At 42.6% G+C, this 25,059-nt stretch overlaps 1 protein-coding gene across 1 annotated transcript in view; it reads right to left on the bottom strand.

Annotated features, from left to right (window-relative positions):
- Positions 1-25,059, bottom strand: part of polr1a (RNA polymerase I subunit A) — a 152,266-nt gene that overhangs the window by 43,448 nt on the left and 83,759 nt on the right. The window contains exons 23-28 of the mRNA XM_080198507.1: positions 21,601-21,822; positions 19,877-20,091; positions 16,743-16,910; positions 11,748-11,883; positions 7,209-7,366; positions 2,917-3,046 (exon numbers count right to left, since the gene is read on the bottom strand). Of these exons, the coding sequence (XP_080054633.1) occupies positions 2,917-3,046; positions 7,209-7,366; positions 11,748-11,883; positions 16,743-16,910; positions 19,877-20,091; positions 21,601-21,822 (1,029 nt within the window). The remainder of the gene's footprint in view (positions 1-2,916; positions 3,047-7,208; positions 7,367-11,747; positions 11,884-16,742; positions 16,911-19,876; positions 20,092-21,600; positions 21,823-25,059) is intronic.

Raw genomic sequence — 25,059 nt, 5'->3', positions numbered from 1 at the left:
TCTAGCCCTTCGAGCCTGCCCTGCCATTCAATAAGACCATGGCTAATCTGAAGTGGATCAGTTCCACTTTCCCGCTTTCTCCCCATAACCTTTAATTCCCTTGTCTACCAAAAACCTACCTACCCGTGTCTTAAATATATTTAGCGAGGTAGCCTCCACCACTTCAACGGGCAGAGAATTCCAGAGATTCACCACCCTTTGAGTGAAGAAGTTCCTCCTCAACTCCGTTCTAAACTGCCCCCCCTACTTATCTTGAGGCTGTGCCCTCTTGTCCTGCTGTCCTTTCTGAGCGGGAAGAATCTCTCTACTTCTACCCTATCCATCCCTTTCATCATCTTATATGTCTCTATAAGATCCCCCCTCATACTTCTAAACTCCAACGAGTACAGACCCAGTCTATTCAGTCTCTCTTCATAGTCCAACCCCCTCATCTCCGGTATCAGCCGAGTGAACCTCTCTGCACTCCCTCCAAGGCCAATATATCCTTGCGCAAGCGCGGCGACCAAAGCTACACACAGTACTCCAGCTGCGGCCTCACCAGTGCCCTGTACAGTTGCAGCAAGACCTCCCTGCTTTTGTATTCTATCCCCCTCACTATAAAGGCCAGTATACCATTCGCCTTCTTGATCACCTGCTGCACCTGCAGACTGGGTTTTTGCGACTCATGCACAAGGACCCCCAGGTCCCTCTGCACCGTAGCATGCTGCAGCTTTTCGCCCTTTAAATAGTAATCCCTCCTACTATTATTCCTGCCAAAGTGGATAACCTCACACTTGTTAACATTCTACTCCATCTGCCAGGTCCTCGCCCACTCGATCAGCCTATCTAGATCCCTCTGCAGACTTTCCACACCCTCCGCACAATTTGCTTTTCCACTTATCTTTGTGTCATCAGCAAATTTTGTCACCCTACACTCAGCCCCCTCCTCCAGATCATCTATATAAATGGTAAACAGCTGAGGCCCCAGCACCGATCCCTGCGGCACTCCACTAGCTACCAACCACCAATCAGAATAGCACCCATTGATACCAACTCTCTGCCTCCTATTAGACAACCAATTCTCTATCCACGTTAACACCTTACCCCCAACTCCATGCCCCCTAACCTTCTGAAGCAACCTTTTGTGCGGCACCTTATCAAATGCCTTTCGAAAATCAAGAAACACTACATCCACCGGTTCCCCTCTGTCTACCACACTAGTCACATCCTCATAGAATTCCAATAAATTTGTCAAACACAACTTCCCCTTAACGAATCCGTGCTGCGTCTGCTCTATCAAACAATTCTTCTCTAGCTGCCTCGCTATTTCTTCTTTGATGACGGATTCAAGCATTTTTCCAACAACAGACGTTAAACTAACCGGCCTATAATTCCCTGCCTTTTGCCTGCTACCTTTTTTAAACAGCGGCGTAACATTAGCCGTTTTCCAATCTTCCGGCACTTCCCCGGAATCCAGCGAAGTTTGGTAAATAATCACTAAGGGATCCACTATCATCTCTGCCATTTCCTTCAGAACCCTGGGATGCATTCCATCCGGTCCTGGGGTCTTGTCCACCATCAGTCCCGCTAGTCGATCAAGCACTACCTCTCTACTGACAGTAATCGCATTCAGGCCCTCAACTCCTACCATCCTTCTATCTTTAATATCCGGCAAACTATTCGCATCCTCCTCCGTGAAGACCGAGGCAAAAAACTTATTTAAGGCCTCAGCCACTTCCTCATCTCCCACCAATAAATCCCCCCTCTCATCCTCTAAGGGTCCAACATTCACTCTAGCCAGCCTCCTCCTCTTTATATATTTGTAAAAGCTCTTTCTGTCCTTTTTTATATTTAGTTCTAGTTTAGCTTCATAGTCTAGCCTTCCTTTCTTGATCAACTTCTTAGTCAATCTTTGTTGATTTTTAAACCTCTCTGAATCTTCTACTCGCCCGCTTTTAGCCACTCTAAAAGTATCAGCTTTTAATTTAATACTCTCCTTTATTTCCTTCGATAACCACGGCTGATTATCCCTTCTCCTACATTCCTTCTTTACCATTGGAATATAGTTCTGCTGAGCACCAAAAAAGATCTCCTTAAAGATTCTCCTTGGAACAGAGGAGGCTGATTATTCCTGGATTTATATTCTGGCCCAGAATATAGTTAATGCCAAGGGCCTATAAATTACTCTCAGAAGTGACATCTTTGCTTCTTATCTCCGATTCTACGTTTTGACCAGTTAAACCAAGATCGTTTCTCACTGCAGCACTGATTCCATTCTTTATTAATAAAGCTACCCCCATTCTCCTTTTCCTTTCTACCTTTCCTTCCGACATGTTCAGGTTAAGCGACAAAAGTGGCCAAGTATGAAAGCTGTGGTCATAATTTTATCAATTCATCACAATATTCACTTTAAAAACAACACGATATCAGTGAATACAGATTATAAACAGAGGGGCTGATCATATAAGTTCATGGGAATGAGGATGCAACAGAAAAGTGTTCAAAGTTCTGCAAGAGTTTGCAAGATTAGCAATGATGGTTCATCGATCGGATGGGTCCAATGTTTATCTTCAGTCAAAAATGTCAACTGATTCGTAAACGTGAAAGCACATGGCAGCGCACACAAAAAAAACAAAAACGAAAATATTTGAATCCTGAACTAAACTACTCTTGGTTATATATCATTAAAGTCCAGCCACAGAAATATAACAACTTGGAACTTTGGCAATACCTGTAACGAAAGATATATTTAAAATTGAGTCATTTTTATAAAGCTAAGTTCCAACTTTAAAGTTGTTGGTATTTGAATTTATCAAAGATGATGCAAGACATTTGGGCGTCCATTAAGAGAATATATATTCTAGGCTGGATAGCTTTTGAAAACTATGTATTTTGCAGTGTTCATACAATGACCCATGGGAACAGTGCTAGTCCCACCTGTTTCTCATCTCTTTCCCCAGTGTCTTTATCCAGATCCTTCTGTGTAGCCTTCCGGGTATTCACAACTTTAAATGAACCCAGCTTGGCACTCTTCTTCTTGATACCCTCAAGGAGTAGTTGGAAGAACCTGACAAAGACAACAGCAACAATGGAAACTCTTCCTTAAAGAAGACCTATAAAGTGTGTTAATTTTGGAATATAATCACAGTAATATGCTACTTAAAGACTGAGGTAAGGAAAAAAAAAGTCTTCCCCATTATTGCATAGAATGAAAAGGGCACAATAAGTCCACTTGACCCAAACGGTCCATAATTTATGCTCTGCACAAGACTATGTCGAGATCACGTGTAGTTTGGAGTTTATGGGCTGAAAAACAAAACACCCGTGAATCATAGAGAGACAATGCAGGATCACACTGAAAGGTCACTAACATCTATATCCAAATCTCACACAAATAGAAGCACACATGGCACACAATAGTATACTACTCTTAATTCTTAGCTCCAGATCAGGTGCCACATGGGCACACATTGGCTTATCTCAGAAGCTGTGAATTTCAACACAAATGTTGACCGTGCCATTCTTAGCACAATTAGGAACACCACAGCTAGGAGTAAACAAACTCACGTACAATTGCTCAAGAGTAATGGCAAGCGATGTACTTAACTCCAATGACAAAACAATCAATTACATAGTCAGCAGTTCAATTTATTTTGTTTCAACCCAACAAACATAAGCTTAATTGTGGACTAGGAACATAAAAACAGTATTATGCCATTCAGTCTCTCTTGCCTTTCAATTAGTTGAATTTTTTTGTATCCAAAAGGCACAATTCCTAAATCAAAAGCGCTCTGGAAAATTAATATATCGATCATGAACAGTTCTGCCCTTTTTTCTCCACAAGGCAGGTTTCCTTATTTTGCTTTTGGTTGCTGCACTTGTGCAAGGATATTTTGGCCTTGGAGGGAGTGCAGAGGAAGTTCACTAGGCTGATACCAGAGTTGAGGGGGTTGAGCTATGAAGAGAGGCTGAATAGACTGGGCTTGTATTCGTTGGAGTTTAGAAGGATGAGGGGAGATCTTATTGAGACGTTTAAGATGATGAAAGGGATGGATAGGGTAGAGGTGGAAAGGTTCTTCCCGCTCAGAAAGGACAGCAGGACAAGAGGGCACAGCCTCAAGATAAGGTGGGGGGGGGGGGGGGGGAAGCAGTTTAGAACAGAGTTGAGGAGGAACTTCTTCACTCAAAGGGTGGTGAATCTCTGGAATTCTCTGCCCGTTGAAGTGGTGGAGGCTACCTCGCTAAATATATTTAAGACGCGGGAAGACAGGTTTTTGGTAGGCAAGGGGATTAAGGGTTATGGGGAGAAAGCGGAAAAGTGGAACTGAGCCACTTCAGATCAGCCATGATTTTACTGAATGGCGGGGCAGGCTTGAAGGGCCAGATGGCCTACTCCTGCTCCTATGTTCTTATCTGAATGCTGAATAGTTGGCCCTGTAAATGAACTTGGATAACTGTAGACATGTGGACAAAGCATATTTCAGCCTAAGTAGTACTACAAGATAATTAAAAACAAAAAAGGACCTTTGAAACACAGATGTATACATTTTTTTGGTTACTTAAGGAAGAGAACCCCATAAGCAATGTTAGCATTTAAAAGGTTCTATTGAAGGATATTAAATACCTAGTAGTTTAAGATAATCAAGTGATGGGTATTTAATTGTTAAAAGTACTCAGATGTGCTATAAAGAGTCAGCCAGCACCGGGGAGATTGCGTTAGGATGGAGAATTAAGTTCTGTGGCAAGCAATAAACAGCCAATGCATCCTAGTCTCAGTGCCTTCTTCACAACCAGGCAAGGGTTATTTATTAGCTCAGGGATTAACATTTCTGTCAACTTGATGATATGGGCTCAAGTCCTGCATTTGCTTGGTTGAGAGTGATCAGTTACTGTATGTACAATGATACTTTAAGATCATAAAGATCACAATGATGAGAAAAATCCATTCAGCCCATTAAAAATAATTTCTGCTACCCTCCAGTCTGAGATGCAGCTGCATTTTGAATATTACAAATTTCAACTGTTCCTTGGAAAAGAAGAAATTCTGTCGATATTTGTGAGATTATATTGCCGGGAAACCCTCTTCTCACTTACAGTGGTGTTCAGCAGAACATGGGGATCATACTATAGTGGTAATGTGACTGGACTAGTAATCCAAAGGCCTGGATAATGCTCCAAAGGCAGGAGTTCAAATCCCACCACAGCAGTTGGGGGAATTCAAATCCAATCAATCATTAATAATGATGATCAACAACAAACTACCTGATTGTCTTAAAATGCCACCTGGTTTATTAGTGTCCATCGGGGAGGAAATCTGCCAAAAGTAGCCAGTCTGATCTACCTGTGACTTCAGACCCACATCCATGTGGCTGACTTTTAAACTGCCCTCAGAAATGGCTGAGCAAGCCACTCAGTTCTAGGCAGTTCACCACCACCTGCTCAAGGGCAATGAGAGATGGGCAATAAATTCTTGCCTGATCAGTGCTGCTCACATCCCAACAGCAAATTAAAAATTAAATACCAGTCATCAGAGAATTCTGTTAACTCTCAAAAATTAGATCATTTACAGCCTCTCCTTCCTTTTTTTTGATGATCTCATCCCCCTCAAGGTTTCTGAAATGCTCGACTCACGTAATGCACTTCTTCTACAAACACTGAGTGGTTTCCAACTGCATGCCAACAAAACCAGGCAACCAAAGTCATTAAATCACTTGCCTTTACAAACCCTGTTTTAATTTTACTTGGAGCTTGTAGACAGAGACAGCATTTAACATTAGGCAATTATTTATCATGTAAAAGGCTCAAACAATTAATTAACCCTCAACCACATTAGTCATAGAGGTACTCTATGGCCCACTGCATCCATATCAGCTATTCCTGAAACAATCCACTCACATCCCAACTGTTTCTTTGAATACACTCATGTTGAAGGCATTGCAACAATCCGAGGATAGCTTTGAAAGACAAGAAATGCGTAATAACTCTGCATTAAAGATCCCATTTCTCACAGCTCGACACTACTTTCACTATATCTTTCATTTGCTCAAAAATGTCAAGCTTTGTCCCAGCCTTCAGACAGTCCAATGCTCCAAATTAATGATAAAAGCCATTGCTTTCTGCAGGACTTTTGTGTGCTTGAACATGGAGTGTAAACACCATTAGTAATACAATTGATATTTTGTTGCAGGTATTTTGTTTGAACTGGCCATCTACTAGTTCATGTCAATAATTTTGCGATTTGCCTTACCGTTGGCGATTCTTAATTGAGAATCACCCCATGGGGAAGCAAAAGAGGTAGAGCATTATGGGGTAGAGATGCAAAACGATAAGGGTCTCCAAATGGCAGTCGTGCAAGTATAGGTTTCCTGCATACCAAGCCAAAATGAACCCAGAGAAATCTTGTAAACTTTGCATTAGGTCTCTCGCCCACCAGACTGCCTGCCTCTCAGAAGGGAGAATAACAGCGAAGCAGATGACTTAGGGGAAGAGGTCAGCAGACAAAGATCAGGAGGATAGGGAAGGATGGACATGGTGAGAGAGTCAGAATCCAAGGGGCCCAGGTGGGCAGAGAAATGTGTGTGTGTGTGGGCAGGCAAGCAGAGATAGTAGGGGTGAGGATGGGCAGGCAGAAACAGGGTTAAGGGCAGTTGGAGATAATAATGATGGCACCAGCATGCTGGCCAATGTTTAAGTGTTCTGTGCCAAAATAAAATCAATCCACATTGGATTTTTAAAAAGAGAGTTCTTTAGGTTTTTTTTAAGCAAAATCCTTTTTTTCTTGAAATTTGGTCCAACCATTATTCTCCCATTCTCCAGGGAGTAACTTTGGCAGGGAGAAAGATCCACAGTTCACCTCCTTTCATCCATGAAGCCTTTCTTTGCTGGCAGAAGTCAGGAGCTCCTACGTTCCAACCCCATCCTCAGAACCATGAGCACAAGTCTAGGCTGACACACCCGCACATTACTGAGGGAGTGCTGCATGTCTTGCAGATGAGACCACCGCCACCACCCCCACCTACCTCCCCAGCTGGGTATAAAGTCAGATTTTTGTTGTCAGGGTATCAAGGATTAATGGCACATGATGGGGTACAGATTGAAGCCATGATTGGACTGAATAACCAAAAAAAAGCTCAAAAGGGGGCACGGGACTACTTCTATTGTTTCTAATAGCACAGCATGAATAATGGCAACTTCTCATGCTAAAATATTAATGATGTATAACCCAGTACCTGGTTTCCATATAGTGCAATAAGTCATCTGGTGTCAAACATTTCTCTTGCCGGTACAGATCGTAATCAAGGAAATAAAATTTTACTTTGTAAATTCGAAACTTGTCCTGCTTGCTTAGAACCTGAAAAGAATCCTTCACTTTGATTTTATGTAGAACCTGAAATGTATTGAAAAGGAAACATTCAAAACCAAGTTAAATGTAATAAGTAGCAAAATGTAAAATGACAGATTCGAATTTCTGCAAGAGTATTTTGAAGCTGCATATTGTAAGCATTAAAATAGTTTAATTCATCATTGTTCATTTGTAACCATTTATTGCATTCAGAGAGAGGGATGGGGAAATAAATCAGATTGGAGACAGGTGACGATCTGCAATGGCTGTAGATCACAGATTTATATCTTCTACAGATTCTGAAATATAACAGACATAAATTTGTGGTTTCAATGCCTGTAAGAACATGCAGTTGTATAACCAGAGATGCTGGTTATAACCTAACTAGCTGCAACTTCCTTTGTGATATTCTTAGTGATTTAATTAGTGATTTGTGTTTTTAATTTAGGCAGAGCCAGGCTTCTCAAGACACTTCCTTGTGCATATTCATTCATTTTTTACTAAACCATTGACCCCCATGGCATTTGCAATGGCAGAGCTTTAATGCTACGCTCACCATGGGAAGAGTGTCGAAGAGCTGAAGCAATACTGTTGCCCCAGGGTAGAGTTTGGCACTCTATCAAAACTACATACCTTTAGTGTCTTAACTTTATACCATTTGAGAAGAAGATGAGACAAAATTGTTACAGGCTATGTTTGGGTAACAAACACAAAAGAGGTGACTGTTATTTTGAAAGCCCTATGTTTTAAGTATCAGCAAAGCTCTAGTATACGAGGAAGGGTGTCTTAGAAAATTAAACAATGCATCTCTGACAGAGAGAGAGAAGGCTACAGAAGTTAACACTTTATGGCAATAACAGAAAGATATAGGCAAACGATACTTCGATAGACAAGTTTCCCTGAGATCAAGTGACACTGATAAATTATTGCTGAATAAACTAGGCTTGTACTGCTGAATAAACTAGGCTTGTACTCGTTAGAGTTTAGAAGAATGAGGGGGGATCTCATTGAGACGTATAAGATGATGAATGGGATGGATAGGATAGAGGTGGAGAGACTCTTCCCGCTCAGAAAGGATAGTAGGACTAGGGGGCACGGCCTCAAGATAAAGGGGGGGCGGTTTAGAACGGAGTTGAGGAGGAACTTCTTCACTCAAAGGGTGGTGAATCTCTGGAATTCTCTGCCCGTTGAAGTGGTGGAGGCTGCCTCGCTAAATATTTTTAAGACGCGGGTTGATGGGTTTTTGATAAGAGAGGGGATTAAGGGTTATGGGGAGAGGGCGGGAATGTGGAACTGAGCCACGACAGATCAGCCATGATCTTACTGAATGGTGGGGCAGGCTCGAAGGGCTAGATGGCCTACTCCTGCTCCTATTTCTTATGTTCTTATGTTCACTGAGATTTTATCCAGCTCGAGCTACCAGTACAGATGGTGAATTTACCCAGGAGTAAAGGATCAAGGAGAATTATGATGACACAACTTAACTTCTGTCACTGGTTGTGTCAACGAACCCTATCAACTCACTTTCACATTGCTATGACTATAAAGGAAATAAACAATTGTTTGCTTGTGACTTTGTTTTCTGACGGCTTTTTTGATAATTGGCAAGAAAACTTTAATTTGTTCACTAAGATCTGACCTTGATGGGCTATGTAAAGGATAATATTATCCAAACTGGTTGACGTAAGTAAGCATATTTGGCAAACTAAATCTTGCATATTTGGCATACACATCATAAACTGTTTGGAGTAAACTGGTTGCTAAACCAAATGGTTCCTTGACGAGGCAGTAAGACTTTTATCTGATAACCTGGATAACTATTTATGTCAGGATATATCCTTAGCCATCTTCCACCTTTTATTCCATCCACTGTTAATGTTATAATCCTGTCGCAAAGTGCATGCATGCTTTGGCCGTAAGTGAGAACAGCTGTTACAAATTGGGCAAAGATTAGGAAATTATTCTTAAGCATACATAAAAAAAACTGATTTCCAGCCGTGTGCAAGGTGTGAAGGGAAAACGAGTTCATGCCCGTGTTCTCTGGGTTTTGTGAATCAACCTATATTAACGAAACACTGGCTCCAGAGTTTTCTCTTACTCAGTGAATCTGCAGTGTTAACATCCACTGCCATCACAAATTGTTAAAATACTCGCAAGCTTTCGGGTTAGCCCCCTCGTCAGGTGAATGGAGAGTTCTGGCCTCAGACAGAGCATATAAAGCACTGTCTATGCTCTGTCTGAGGCCAGAACTCTCCATTCACCTGACGAAGGGGCTAACCCGAAAGCTTGCGAGTATATTATCAAGTAAATAGGTTGGACTAAAACCTGGTGTTGTCAGGCTTTTTACTGTGTTTACGCCAGTCCAACGCCGGCATACCCACATCATGATCACAAATTGTTGCCACTGCAAAGGAGCTGATTACAATGATGAAAGCTTTGAGGAGGACTCTAGATGATCTTCACAGAAACCCTACAGTGCAGAATGAGGCCATTCAGCCCATCAAGTCTGCACCAACAATCCCACCCACGCCCTATCCTTGTAATCCCACATATTTGCCCCACTAATCCCTTTAACCTATACATCCTGGGACACTAAAGGCAATTTAGCATAGCCACTCAACCTAACCTGCATATCTTTGGACCGTGGAAGGAAACTGGAGCACCTGAAAGAAACCCATGTAGACACGGGGCGAAGATGCAGACTCCGCACAGACAGTCACCCAGGGCTGGAAGTGAATCTGTGTCCCAGGAGCTGTGAGACTGTGACAACCACTGTGCCACCTTGCTGCCTGGGGGGCTCTAATATCAGCAGTCCAACAAACAACACATGCTGCAGCTTGAAAGCATCTAATACCGTAGAGATTTAAAGCTAATGGTCACATTGCCTGTGGCAGAAACATAGAATTTTCATGAATTTATATGTCTGTGTTATACTAGGGATGCAGTATATTTCCACAGCGGCTTCACTATTGGACATGTAAAAAGGGCAGGGATGTACTCAACCTGTGCTCCAATTCATTGCCCTGAAGTGAAGGTGGGAATCAAAAATCTCCTCAGACATGACGACTTAGGTCTGAAGGCAGTCAGCTGGGTTAATGTTAACATGAAGCAAATGTTAATTCTCTCCCTTTTCTTAGGTCCTCTCCTCTAAAATCAAGAGCCAATATTTCTATACACCTTACGTGTAATAAAGCACTCCAAGGTGCTTCACAGGGGTGTTATAACACAAAATTGGACACTGAACCACATAAAGGGCAGGATTTTCCAGCCGCGTTCAGCCCAAAACCCACCTGAAGTCAACATGGTCTCCCCTTCGCTCACCGTGGTGGGTGGAGCAGGAAAATTGGCCCCCAGAAGTTTGAGGGCAGATGACAAAAGCTTAGTCAAAGAGTCCGGTTTTAAAGGAAGCAAGCAAGGAAAAGAGGTTGAAGGATTTAGGGAAGAAATTCCAGAGCTTAGGGCCTGAATGACTAACAGCATGACCACCAATGATGAGGTGATCAAAGCTGGGACTGATCATTGGACCAGTGATCTAGAGACACAGGCTAATGCTCGATGGACAGAAGTGCAACTCCCACCACAGTATCTGGTGGAATTTGAATTAAATTAATGTATCTGGAAAATAAAGCTAGTCTCCGTAATGGTGATGATGACAACTACTTCTGTAAAAACCACCTGGGTTCACTAACGTCCTTTAGGGAAGGAAATTTGCCATCCGTAACCTGACCTTCATGTATTCCAGACTCTCAGCAATGTCATTGACTCTTAACTGGCCTCTGAAATGGCCTAGAAAGCCACAGGTCAAGGGCAATTAGGGATGGTCAATAAATGCTGGTCTTGCCAGTGCTGTCAGAATCACATTAGCAGTTAATACGAAAGCAAGGAAAAGAGGGTGGGAGATTTAGGGAAGAAATTCCAGAGCTTAAGGCCTCAACAGCTAACAGCATAACCACCAATGATAAAGTGATCAAAATTGGGACCTTCAAAACTTTAGCTATGACAACTTGTAGCACAGCTGCCAACGTATCACTTGAAAAATATGAGCCCCAAAAATATGCATAAATTTACATAAGCAGAAGCAAGACAGCTGCAAATCCAAATGAAATAATTCAAACAAGGGAGCAACTACAATGGTAAAACAGAGTATGACAATCACTGCACTCCCTTTATAAAAGCAGTTTCCCAACAGGCTTGAGTGGACTTCAATACAGAACTTCTTAAAGCAACGCCTTACCATGGAATGTGATCGGGAACTGGCTTAGTGCCTGTACACCCAAATGTATAACTTTTACCTCCATTCAACCTGTGGCGCATAATCAATTCCAGTATTTAATATTAATAATTAGAACTATTGTATGAGAAACACATCAGTCTAGAAACTAAAAGTAGCCTCTTTTTGACCTTTTACCCAAAGAAATACGCTTACCTCTGCCAAACACACCCTTGTGAGCTGCTTTTTCAGTTTTTTAACCTTCTTCAAAGCTTTCTTTGTGTTCAACACGGGAATACTCATCATTGGAGTTTTAATGTTGGCACTTGCTGCCATTAGAATTTCCCGCAACCTTTTTGAGAAGAAAAACTAGATGAATTACACTGCACCAGTCATATGTACTGGTATTTGTTTTATCGTATGGATACCATCAATAACAGAGAAGAGCTAAATAAAACCCGTACCAGAAGGTCAAAGCACTTGCGACTTGTTACAAAATTCTTAATTCATCAATTCATCCTTGATCCAGTGACATGGGATTTCATTTAGCTCGAACCACCAGTATATACAGTAACCAAAATATGTTGCTACAGAAACACATATAATCCTCATAAGACTTTATTACTTTTACACTTCAATCCCTCTAACTAATGTACCATTTCCCTTCCTAAATGCTTTCTGTACCTGCATGACAACTTTAAGAACTGTAATAAATAATTTAATAAGTATCAACTTCTTGCACAGGGACACCCAGATCTAAGTTTCCCACCACTTAATAAGAACATAAGAAATAGGAGCAGGAGTAGGCCATCTAGCCCCTCGAGCCTGCCCCGCCATTCAATAAGATCATGGCTGATCTGTCGTGGCTCAGTTCCACCTTCCCGCCCTCTCCCCATAACCCTTAATCCCCTTGCCTATCAAAAACCTATCAACCCGCATCTTAAAAATATTGAGCGAGGCAGCCTCCACCACTTCAACGGGCAGAGAATTCCAGAGATTCAGCACCCTTTGAGTGAAGAAGTTCCTCCTCAACTCCGTTCTAAACCGCCCCCCCTTTATCCTGAGGCTGTGCCCTTTAGTCCTACTGTCCTTTCTGAGCGGGAAGAGCCTCTCCACCTCTATCCTATCCTATCCATCCCATTCAACATCTTATACGTCTCAATGAGATCTCCCCTCATTCTTCTAAACTCTAACGAGTACAAGCCTAGTTTATTCAGCCTCTCCTCATAGTTCAACCCCCTCAACTCCGGAATCAGCCTAGTAAACCTCCTCTGCACTCCCTCCAAGGCCAAAATATCCTTGCGTGAGTGCGGCGACCAAAACTGCACACAGTACTCCAGCTGCGGCCTCACCAGTGCCCTATACAGCTGCAGCAAGACCTCCCTACTTTTATATTCAATCCCCTTCGCTATGAAGGCCAGCATCCCATTTGCCTTCCTGACCACCTGCTGCACCTGCAGGCTGGGTTTTTGCGACTCATGCACAAGGACCCCCAGGTCCCTCTGCACCGTCGCATGCTGCAGTTTTTCGCCATGTAAGTAATAGACCTTCCTACCATTATTCCTACCAAAGTGGACAACCTCACATTTGCCAACATTAAATTCCATTTGCCAGTTCCTGGCCCATTCGCCCTTCTGCAGACTCTCCACACCCTCTGCACAATTTGCCGTTCCACCAATCTTGGTGTCATCAGCAAATTTCGACACCATACACTCGGTTCCCTCCTCCAAATCATCTATATAAATGGTAAATAGCTGAGGCCCCAGCACCGACCCCTGGGGCACTCCACTAGTCACCAACCGCCAATCCAAATAGCACCCATTGACCCCCACTCTCTGCCTCCTATTTGACAGCCAATCCTCTATCCACGCTAACACCCTACCCCCAACTCCATGCCCCCTGGCCTTCTGCAATAACCTCGTGAGGCACCTTGTCAAACGCCTTCTGAAAATCAAGAAAGACCACATCCACCGGCTCTCCTCTGTCCACTGCCCTAGACACATCCTCATAGAACTCCAATAATTTTGTCAGACACGACTTCCCCTTAATGAAACCGTGCTGCGTCTGTTCTACCAAACAATTCTCCTCAAGATGCCTCGCTATTTTCTCCTTGATCACGGATTCTAACATTTTTCCTACAATAGACATTAAACTAACCGGCCTATAATTCCCCACCTTTTGCCTGCCACCCTTCTTAAACAACGGCGTAACATTAGCCGTTTTCCAATCTTCCGGCACTTCCCCGGAATCCAGCGACATTTGGAAAATAATCACCAAGGCATCCACTATCACCTCCGCCATTTCCTTCAGAACCCTTGGATGCATTCCATCAGGTCCTGGGGACTTGTCCACAATCAGTCCCTCCAGTCTGTCGAGCACCGCCTCTCTAGTAACAATAATTTCATTCAGGCCCTCCACTCCTACCATCTTTCCATCGCTAACACCCGGCAAATTATTCATGTCCTCCTCCGTGAAGACCAAAACAAAAAAGTTATTCAGGGCCTCAGCCATTTCCCCATCCCCTACCACTAAGTCCCCCCTCTTATCCTCTAAGGGTCCAACATTCACCCTAGCCAGCCTCTTCCTTTTTATGTATTTATAAAAACTCTTGCTATCCTTTTTTATATTAAGCGCTAGTCCAGCTTCATAGTTTATCCTACCCTTCTTTATCAACTTCTTTGTCATTCTTTGTTGACATTTAAACCTCTCCCAATCCTCTTCTCGCCCACTACTCTTAGCTACTCTAAACTCATCCGCTTTTAATTTAACACTTTCCTTCACCTCCTTCGTTATCCACAGCTGATTGCCTCTCCTCCTATGATCCTTTTTAAACATCGGAATAAATTTCTGCTGAGCACCAAGAAAGATCTCCTTAAAGATCCTCCACTGTTCCTCAGCAGACCTACCTTCCAACACACTCTCCCAATCAACATTCGCCAATTCTTCTCTCATCCTACCATACTCCCCTCTGTTCAAACATTCTATTCCGTTTTCCTACTAAAAGTGGATAACTTCACACTTCCCCACAATATATTTCATCTGCCATGTTCTTGCCCATCATGGTGTACATTCCTTCGCAACCTCTGTACCCTCCTCACAGCTCACTTTCCCAGATTGTACTTTTTAAAGTATCTATCTATATATTTTTTATAGACTGAGCACTAGAAAGGAAAGTGAATGGGAACTGGGCATAAGGGGGAGAGGGCCTCCACAACTTGGGGCTATACTGCTGCTCTCAGCTTACTGCCACTTAGATGTCCTCAATGAATGGTGGTCTGGAAGCAAATAGGACTATAATTAGCCAAAGACATTGTTCGAGTAGAGGGCATTTACAGAGCATCTAATTTTTCTGTACCTGAGCAGAGAGCCATCGATTTGATGCTGGATGTAAATGATTCAAGATGTGTTCCATCCCTCAAAATGGATGTCCCAAACCTTATTGTCCCAAATTCAGTAGTTAGCAGATTCAATGTTGTGGGTTCATGTTGAGTCAAGTTCAATGCTGAGGGTGTGCAGGACTGCCAATGCCGTCAACTTTCAAATTAGGTTTAAAAGGCAGACACTATCAGCCCTCTCAGATAAATATAAAATATGCCATAGCACTATTTGAAGAGTAATAAGGGAGTCTAACCTGGTGCCCTGGCCAACATTTATCAGCAACACTGAAACATCGAAATTTCTACCTTCCTTCAGTTCTGAAGCAGACTAATAGTCAACTCGAAATGTTAACTTTGTTTCTCTCTCACTCTCCCCCACAGATGCTGCTGGATTTCCAGCACTTCCTGCTCTCATTTCAGAATGCACTCTTACCTAAAGTGACATTCGTTTCACTGTCATTTGTGCGATCGTGTTCAGTGCAACTGGTTTTCATGTCTCCCACATGTTAAAGGAAAACCTCGATAACTGTCAACATCCCGAAATTGTGCTACACTAAATGCAAGATTATATCGCCTATTCGTTAGATTTAAAGCAGGAAATGCTCAGCAGGTCTGGCAGCTTCTATGGAGAGAGCAAGTTGATGTTTATGAGTTGAATTTGACTTCTTCAGAACTGAAGGTAGAAATATGATGGGTCATACGTATAGAAAGAGGGAGGAAGGACAAAGGGAAGGTCTGCACAGGGTCGTGATTGTGGACTGAGCAGTGCGGTTCTGTAAAGTGGTCCCCTATCTGTGTTTGGTCTCCCCAGTGCTGTGGAAACTGCAATGTGAGCAACCAATACTAAATCGAAAGAAGTACAAATGCTTCATCTAGAAGGAGAGTTTGGTAGCATGGATCACGCGGAAGGGGTAAAGGGTGTCAGAACTCCTGCGATTGTATGGAAAGGTGCCATGAGAAGAGGATCAGACTTGAGAGATGATTGAGTAAAGTAAGTGAAGTTTATATTACTTGCAAGTAGGCTTACATTAACACTGCAATGAAGTTATTGTGAAAATCCCCTAGTCACCACACTCCGGTGCCCATTCGGGTACACTGAGACAGAATTTAGCATGGCCAATGCACCTAACCAGCATGTCTTTTGGACTGTGGCAGAGAACCGGAGGAAACCCACACCGACACAGGAGAACACGCAAACTCCACACAGACAGAACCCAAGTCAGGAATCGAACCCAAGTCCCTGGTGCGATGAGACAACAGCGCTAACCACTGTGCAACCGTCCCAGTTACTTGACATTTTAATTCACCACTTTGTTCTTGTGCTCACAGTTCTGTCCTCGGCATGTTACAGTGTTCCAGTGTAGCTCAAGGAATGATGCCTCATTTTTCAACTCAGCACTCTACAGCCTGGTAGACTCAACATGGAGTTTAACAATTTCAGACAATGAACCCGGTTTTCCATTTTGACTCTGTTTTTTTACCACCATTGATTCTTGTTTTTTGTATTTTTGCTTCTGGACACAGCTGTTCATCATTTTACCATTCACACTCACTCTGGACAAATGCTTTGATTTTTTTTTAAAACTACAACTGTTGGCACTTCCTTAGCCTTTTGTTCCTTGTCAACTTGATCATTTAATTCCCCCACCCCCACCAACCCTATCCCAGATCTTCCCTCTTGCTGTGACATTTCTACCTTCCTTCAGTTCTGAAGCAGACTAATATTCAACTCAAAATGTTAACTTTGTTTCTCTCTCGCTCTCCTCCACAGACACTGCTGGATCTGCCCAAGATTTCCCGTGCTTCCTGCTCACATATAAGAATGCACTCCTACCTGGGGATACCCAAAGTGACGTTCATTTCTCCTCTGCCAGCAAAATGGAAAGTGTTCAGCGTCATCTGTGTGGACGGTTCTCCAATACTTTGCGCAGCCAGGAGGCCGACTGCCTCCCCTGGCTCACACAGAGCTCGCTGCCACTTGAGACACAACAGCTCCTTCAAACTAAAGAAGGGAGAGAAAGATCCAGTTAAGATTTTAATTGACTATTATCCTGCGTTCAGGTCAGTGAACAGGAACAAATACAGGAAAACTTGACAGGGGTGGCAGGGGGCATATTCCCAAGATAGACCATGCAATTATCCCCGTATTCTCAATAGGGTCAAGCAAAAGAACAGGAGAATCCAGCATTTCATCTGACATGTACAACATGATTTAACAAGGCACGATTCTGAGCACAGCAAAAATGGTGTGGTATCTTGATGCACACATTGCACAGTGTTTCCTATATTACAAAAAAAACCTTTGTATAGTCGTGTGAGACATAGCTCAAAGTCGCTACGTGAACATAAGATTTTATTTCCTTCACCCTTTTTGGGCAAAAGAGGGAATGTTTCCAACAGGTTTGATGGAGCTTAAGGAGGCAACCATGTCATTTTTTTAAAAAAAGGATTTTTGCAGGCACCAGCTGTTCTGTGGCACAGCATAAGCCGACTGAGCTGTGACCTTTTCATCTCTGCAAGTCACAACTCGGCTATCAGCTAGAATCAGCTATGAGGGGCAACCCAGGTGGCACAGTAGTTAGCGTGCTGCCTCACAGCACCAGAGACCCGCGTTCAATTCTGGCCTCGGGTCACGGTCTGTGCAGAGTTTGCACGTTCTCCCTGTGTCAGCATGGGTTTCCTCCAGGTGCTCCGGTTGCCTCCCACACGCCAAAGATGTGCAGGGTTAGGTCGACTGGCCAAGGTAAATTGCCCTTAACGTCAGGGAGGTTAGCAAGGTAAAAACCTGTGGTTACGGGGATCGGGCCTGGGTGGGATTGTCGTCAGTGCAGACTCGATGGGCGATTGGCTCCTTCTGCACTGTAGGGTTTCTATGAATCAGATTGCAGCAGAAGCAAATGTGGGCTCGACTTTCAGCGAAATCAAACTGCACCAACAGTGAAAATGGATGGTGCTGGTGGTAATTGAGTTGTCAGTGAGACTGGATTGTGCTACCAGTGAAGGTGAACTGTGCCAGCAGTACATACAGTCTCCACCACCAATAGGACCAAAATATACTCGGCATGAAAGAGTCAAATAACTATAAATTGTCCCTAAACAATGCAGTACTGTGCTAGCAACGACAGCAAGCAACCACCAATTCAATACTAATAACTGCTTATTGTGCTATCCGCAAAAAGAACCACAGCCCGTGTCATCTGTGACCTCAAGTGACTGCAAAATGCACAAATTGAGAGTGCAAATGATTGCAGCCTTTGTTATCAGCTATCAATGCAGAGGAGCAGAACGTGCGCAAAGCCACAGTCCACAGCAATAGTCAGCGTGTAAATTGGAAGGAGCTCAGAGTTCCTTGTAGGTTGCTGGTTAAAATGATTCAGGTTATAGCAATGCATGCAAGATAAATAATAATCACGCAGAGAACAGTAAGTAAAAGCCACAAAATTCGAACTCCCCATAACACAGACATTAAGCAATTTTTTTAAAAAGCTGGTGAAAAAAGCAATAAAAATAAAATTGAACACATCTCTGCTTTCACCATGTGACATTTTGCAATACATCAACACAACGATAAACTCTTTACCCAATCTTATCTGCATCCTCCCCAATTCCTCATTCCTGATAAAGTACTTGTAGACTTACTACTGCAATGGTATGGAGGTATTAGGGAGATTGCAAAAAGGATTTACGAGAATTATTTTTCATTCCATCATCAGATGTGGATATCACTGGTTAGGCCAACAATTATTGTCCATCCTTAACTGCCCTGAGGTGGTGGTGGTGAGCTGCCTTCTTGAATCGCTGCAGTCCATGTGGTGTAGGTACACCCACAGTGCTGTTAGGGAGGGAGTTCCAGGCTTTTGACCCAGAAACAGTGAAGGAACAGTGACAGACTTTCAAGTCAGGAAGGTGTGTGACCTGGAGAGGAACACAGTTCATTCTGTTTGCATGTGTTTGCTGTCTTGTCCTCAACAATGGAGATCATTGGTTTGCAAGGTGCTGTCAAAGAATCCTTGATGTGCATCTTGTAGTTGGTACACACTGCATGTCACTGGTGGAGGCAGTGACTGTTTAAGGAGACAGTGTTCAGTTGTTTATATGTTGTCGGAGCTGTACTCTTCCAGGCAAGTGGAGAGTTTGCCTGGCTTACTCCAGACTTGGGCCTTGTAGATAGATGGTGGATAGTCTATGGGATGTTCTTGTAGCCATAGTATTTATATGATTGGCTCAAAAATGGTTCCATGGACAGGAAGCTTCAGTTATATGGATAGATTGGAGAAATTAGAATTATTCTGTAGGGATAAAAGAAGATTAAGAGACGATTCAATAGAAGTGTCCAAAACATGAGGGTCTGGATAGAGTAGATGAGGAACAACTGTTCCTACTGGTGCAAGGATCGACTACCAAAAGTTAAAATAATTGGTAAAAAAATGGTGATATGAGGAAAATCTTTTTTTTAAATGCAGCAGGTAGTTGGGCTCTAGAATGCATCACACATCACCTGCGAGTGTGATGGAGGCTAGTTCAATTATGGCTTTAAGACGACAATTGGACAACTATTTGAAGAGCAAAAAATTGCAGGGCCAAAGGGGAAAGATGAAAAAGTGAGACCCAGTGATACATTCTTGCAGAGAGCTGGCACAGATGGGTTGAATGGCCAACTTCCTTGTTGCAACCAGTGTATAATTCAATGATTTCAGGTATTGCTATGTTTGGCCTAAGGTAACCTGAATACTGAGGGCCCGGTCAACATGAAGAGATACTCCATTAAAACCATTCATTCTCCTAATTAATTATAAATGATTGTAGTTAGTTAGATAAGAAATATTTTAAATTTTGGATTTGTAACCAGCTGTTGTCCATTGTGGAGTGTAATTTCTAAATGCCACTTACCCCACCTTCCCAGGAACCAGTGTGTGTTTAAGAGACAGATTAAACAAAATTACTTTAAATAGGATACTCGATAAATACCGATCTTGTGATAGATCCAACTTGCTATAGCTACTCGCTCCTTTGCCTTCCTGGTCAGAGAAATATTTGTCCACGTTATCACTGAAGTTTTCCGAGACGGAGCCAAAATAAATATCCGGACGATAAACTGAAAAGCAAGGGTCAGGACAGCGAGCTGCCTTCTTCAAATATTTAAATTTGCTCTTTTCATCCAGTGACTTCCAAATCTCCAGTAACTGCAGGCAACAGAGAAACAAATCCAATTTAGTGCAGACCTGGCTCGCAAAATGAGTTGAAACTGAAAGGCAAGAGACAGCACAATCAGAATTCTTCAAATATTTATATTTGCTCTTTTCAGTCAGCAGCTCCCAAATCTTCAGGAACCTGCCAACAAATGCAACGCAAAATAAAATCCACTTTAGTACATCCGTGGCTGGTACAATGGGTTAAAACATTCCTGTGCTCAGTGCCACAGTTACTGGGTCCATAGCCTCCATCTCTATGACCTCCGACAGCTCAACAACTCTCCCAGGAGCCCTGCGTTCCTCCAACGCATCCTGCGCACTCCCCACTTTTTTATCACATGACTGGCAGCCTGGCCTTCAGCTGCCTTAGCCCATAACTCTGAGATTTCCTCCCAAAATCTCTTCTCCTTTGAAGACTTTCCTTAAAAATAGATTCTTTGACCGAGTTTTGATCCAAGGAATAACGAGAAGGATGGCTCCAAAATGAGATAGCTTCTTGCAAGCTGTGCTCTGCATACACTCTAATTCGATTTTTTACTTGGGTTCTATGTTTCTAAGACTCTGTTCTAATTCTTTTAAACTCTATAACAATGCTCTATTACAATTGTAATAATTTGATCTTTCTCAGCATCCTACAGCTATGACTGTAACACCACATTCTTTTTTTTATTCATTCATGGGACAAGGATGTCGCTGGCTGGCCAGCATTTATTGCCCATCTCTAGTTGCCCTTGAGATGGTGGTGGTGAGCTGCCTTCTTGAATCGCTGCAGCCCATGTTCTGTGAGTTGACTCACAATGTCATTAGGGAGGGAATTCCAGGATTTTGACGCAGAGACCGCGAAGGAACGACAATATATTTCCAAGTCCGGAAATTGATTGGCTTGGAGGGGAACTTACAGGTGGTGGTGATCCCATGAATCTATTGTCCTCGTCCTTCTAAATGGAAGTGGCCGTAGGTTTAGAAGGTGCTGTCTAAGGATCTTGGATGAATTGCTGCAGTGCATTTTGTAAATAGTACATACACACTGCTGCTACTGAGCGTTGGTGGAGGGATTGAATGTTTGTAGGTGCAGTGCCAAGGAAGCAGGCTGCACCCTTTCCTTCTCTATGTACTGTATGCTTTGTCTGTATAGCACACAAGCAACAAAACTTTTCACTTTATACTAATACATGTGGCAATAATAATTCAACTCAAATTTCTAATCATTTGTCCAAATAGCTCCTTTGGCTGAACATCAATTGTTTGATTATGCCCCTATCAGGTGCCCCTTGGCGCTTTGCTGCATAAAAGGTGCTATCTCAATCCAATGTTGTTGCATTCAGTATTTTTAAAAACTTGAAAATCTAACTTTTGAAAATTATGGCCATTAATTGGGGAAAGACGCCTGTGATGGAATAAGCGTACACAGACACTGGTAGAGTCGGTTCAATGAAACAAAAAGCCTCTTCTTCCTCTCTCTGTACTACAGAGAACTCCTTACTCAGATCACACACTCACTTGTTGGATTGCAGAGTCCCTGGAATTTATCAGCTCTGTGTCTGGATTCATAGCCTTGATCTTACTGAACTTCTTCTGTGAATACAGCAGGAATGCTCCTAGACGAGGGCAGGAAGCTGGGTGCTTTGCCTTCCACTTCTTTATGGCTTTTTGGATCTTGCTTGGAGCTTCTGAATCCATTTTACTTAAAACCTCTTCCAAGTGTTTCGACTTTTTGATGACCTAACAAACACAAGAGATACAGCCAAATCAAATCTGATGAAGAGTTTTGCTTAATTTCCAAACCAAAGAGGCTTTTCCCAAGGGCTGAAATGGCTACCACAAGAGGATACAGGTTTAGGGTGCTGGGGAGTAGGGTACAGAGGAGATGCCAGGGGTAAGTTTTTCACTCAGAGGGTGGTGGGTAGTGGAATTGGCTGCCGTCGGTGGTGGTGGAGGCAAATTCGATAGGGTCTTTTAAGAGACTTCAGGATGAGTACATGGGACTTAATAGGATTGAGGGTTATAGGTAGGCCTAGTAGGTAGAGACGTGATTGGTGCAACTTGTGGGCCGAAGGGCTGCTTGTGCTGTAGTTTTCCTATGTTCTATGTTCAAATCCTTCTCTCCAACCCAAACTTCTCCCTTTATCCCCGAACGATGCAACACACACCTACACTTCACCTGGGAGTCGCAATTATAAATGTTAACCTATTGCAGTTAAAGCAACTGAAATTTTCCAAACTGAGATTGATAGATTTTGTTAGGCAGACTATTAAGGTGCTAAAGAACCAAGGCAGGTTGTTGGATCAGCCCTGCTCTGTTGAATGGCACAACAGATTCCAGGGACTTGAATGGCTTTCTCTTGTTCTTCAGCCATTCCTCAAGGTCTCCACACCATCACTCTCAAACAAGGGTTACAAATACCAATCAGGACCATTACATTTTATTTTAGCCTCTGTATAAACCAGGAATCCATTCAAGAGGTCCCAAAATCAGCCCCTCTTACTTGGCCGTAGCTCAAGCCATACTGAGCAACCCGGAACATTAATGGACAGTCCTGTTTTAGGCCAGATAAATCACTGGGTCATACCAGCATACACATTAGGAGCAGGAGTTTTCCACTCGCTCCCGCAGGCCTTCTCTGCCATTTGATAAGATCATGGCTGATCTAATTATAACCTCAACCCCACATCCCTGCCCACCCCCGATAACCTTTCACTCCTTGTTAATCAAGAACCTATATAGCTCGGCCTTAAAATTCAAAGATGTGCCTTTTCAGGAAGACATACAACTCTGAGGAAAAAAAGACTTAGCTTCATCTCTAACTTAAATGAGTGGCCCCTTATTTCATAAACAATAACCCCTTATTCTAAATTTTCCTACAAGTGAAGACATCCTCTCCATATCTATCCATCCTGTTGTTAGGAAACAGAGATAGTTTTAAGTAATTTATATTTGTATTTGTGGGTATTAGAAATAGAGTATAGCTTTAAACAAGCTTAATTTATGTTATCATATCTGGAAGAGTTAATAATTTCAGTTTGGTTTAGATACATGCATGATAATTAGAGTTTATGATGTGAAAGCAAACAGGGCTTAAAGGAAAAGTAGCTTGTTGCTTGGCAACCAGGGCCACCCTAGGAAAGAAAGCTGGACAGCTGCAGGGTGCTGCAAAAAGCAGACTTCTCAAAGTAACAAAAGAAAGTCAAAGAAACCGAGGAGTTAAAGAAATAGCTGCAAGATTTAAGGTTGTCTGGGTGAGAAGCCAGACATTCAAGGTAAATCAAAAACTTGGTGGCATCTTAATACAGCCTGTAAGCAGTATTGTTCTATTGGCATGTTTGGGTATCCCAGAGATTGTGTGGAAGCTTGAATATAGTCAAATATATATAGTTGAATATATTTGTTCCCCAAGGACTGTAGTATACGAAGGAAGAGGAATACAGAAAGGAGAGACTAAAATCCTGGAAGTTGTCATGAAAGGCACACATTAATGTAAATTCTCCATTTTATTGCAACTGATCCTGTTCCATTTCTTTATGAATATCTAACAAATCACTGAATAAACTTCACCACAAGTAACGCATTTTCTTTGCACAGAATATTGCTCTGTGACAAATTCTATCATACCCCACCATTTCCTGAGCTTACGCAGTGCACAGTTTCATAAGCGCCATCAAGCCTTTCATACCTCTTCCCAAACTGTCCTTCATAGGAGCGTGGGCAGCAAATTGCAGAAAGTCATTCATCCACAAGGTACCATAGCAGAGTCCCAACTAGTTCTCACCCATCATCCACATGCAGCCATCCAATTAGCAGTGAAAACCAAAGCTAATTTTTCACCCTTCAATTTAAATGTTCTAAAATCAGTTGCAGCACCCCTTTAATAACTCAGTAGAGATAGAAGAATCCAACATAGGGCATATTTAAGTCTACATAACAATTCTATGCTGGACAGTGCATTTACCCACTTTTTGAAGAGTGATTAATAATACAAAAAAGACATTTTAACGTCTTGCAGCTATCAAATACATTTCTCTCGATCAGCTCACTTGGTATTGTCACTCAGGTACACTAACCTCAAATGTTTTAGATCACATTTGGGAGAAGACAATAAAACAATATGACGAAGGTTCAACACAGGCTCAGGGTTGGACTACATTTATTACCCAGTTTCAAATCATTCAAAGAAACACAGACACAGGACATAAAAGCACTAGAGCAATGATAACGGCTTTCAGGATTTTTTCACACCCTGGAACAGAGATTTGTTTCAAATCAGTTCCTCACCTTTTCTTTCAAAAAATAAACATTATCCCTTCATTTGAAAGACAGTGCTCACACACCTTTTGTGGCTGGTTACACAGGTCCTGTACTTCAAGACAGAAGGATTGCTGGAATGGATTTAAACGCAAGGCTCTGTACAAACTTGAATATGTTGGTGGAAGCAAGCACAGATCTGCTGAAATCAATTTGAAATTTGTTCCCCAAGGACTGTTTTGTTTGAACTGCACACACCAAGTCATTTTAAGTAATTTCAAAGCAGTATTCTTTTGCCCTTGCCTCCCTTCTTGTGATTCAAATGGTTTCCTAAAAGAACCTGTTGGTGGTTTTAAGATAACGGGCACGATTTAATCACTTTGCCGTACCAGCAATCAGCCCATCAAGCTGGGAAAATAGCGTGTAAACTAAAAATCTGATTCACACCCAGTGCAAAACAGTTTGCGAGTCTCCCAGACCCTTTTTAATGACGCAAACCACAGAGAAGATGCAAAGTTGATTAGGGTGTTTAAAATAGCATTTAAATATGCATTGTCCATTCAAATCCCAGCCCACGGAATCTTCCAGGCTTTAGGTACGGCACGATAACGGGGCAAATTGGACTCTACTAGCACAGACCTAGCATGATGGTCACACCAGGAGGCTTGAAGGCCACTGAGGCCCCCCAGTAGTCAGGGGCATGGCTGGGCAGTGCCTAT

This window comes from Carcharhinus amblyrhynchos, chromosome 1, assembly GCF_965287045.1.
Source record: "Carcharhinus amblyrhynchos chromosome 1, sCarAmb.v2.hapA, whole genome shotgun sequence".
NCBI classification, from domain to species: Eukaryota; Metazoa; Chordata; class Chondrichthyes; order Carcharhiniformes; family Carcharhinidae; genus Carcharhinus; species Carcharhinus amblyrhynchos.
This window is presented reverse-complemented; position numbering and strand designations above follow the sequence as displayed.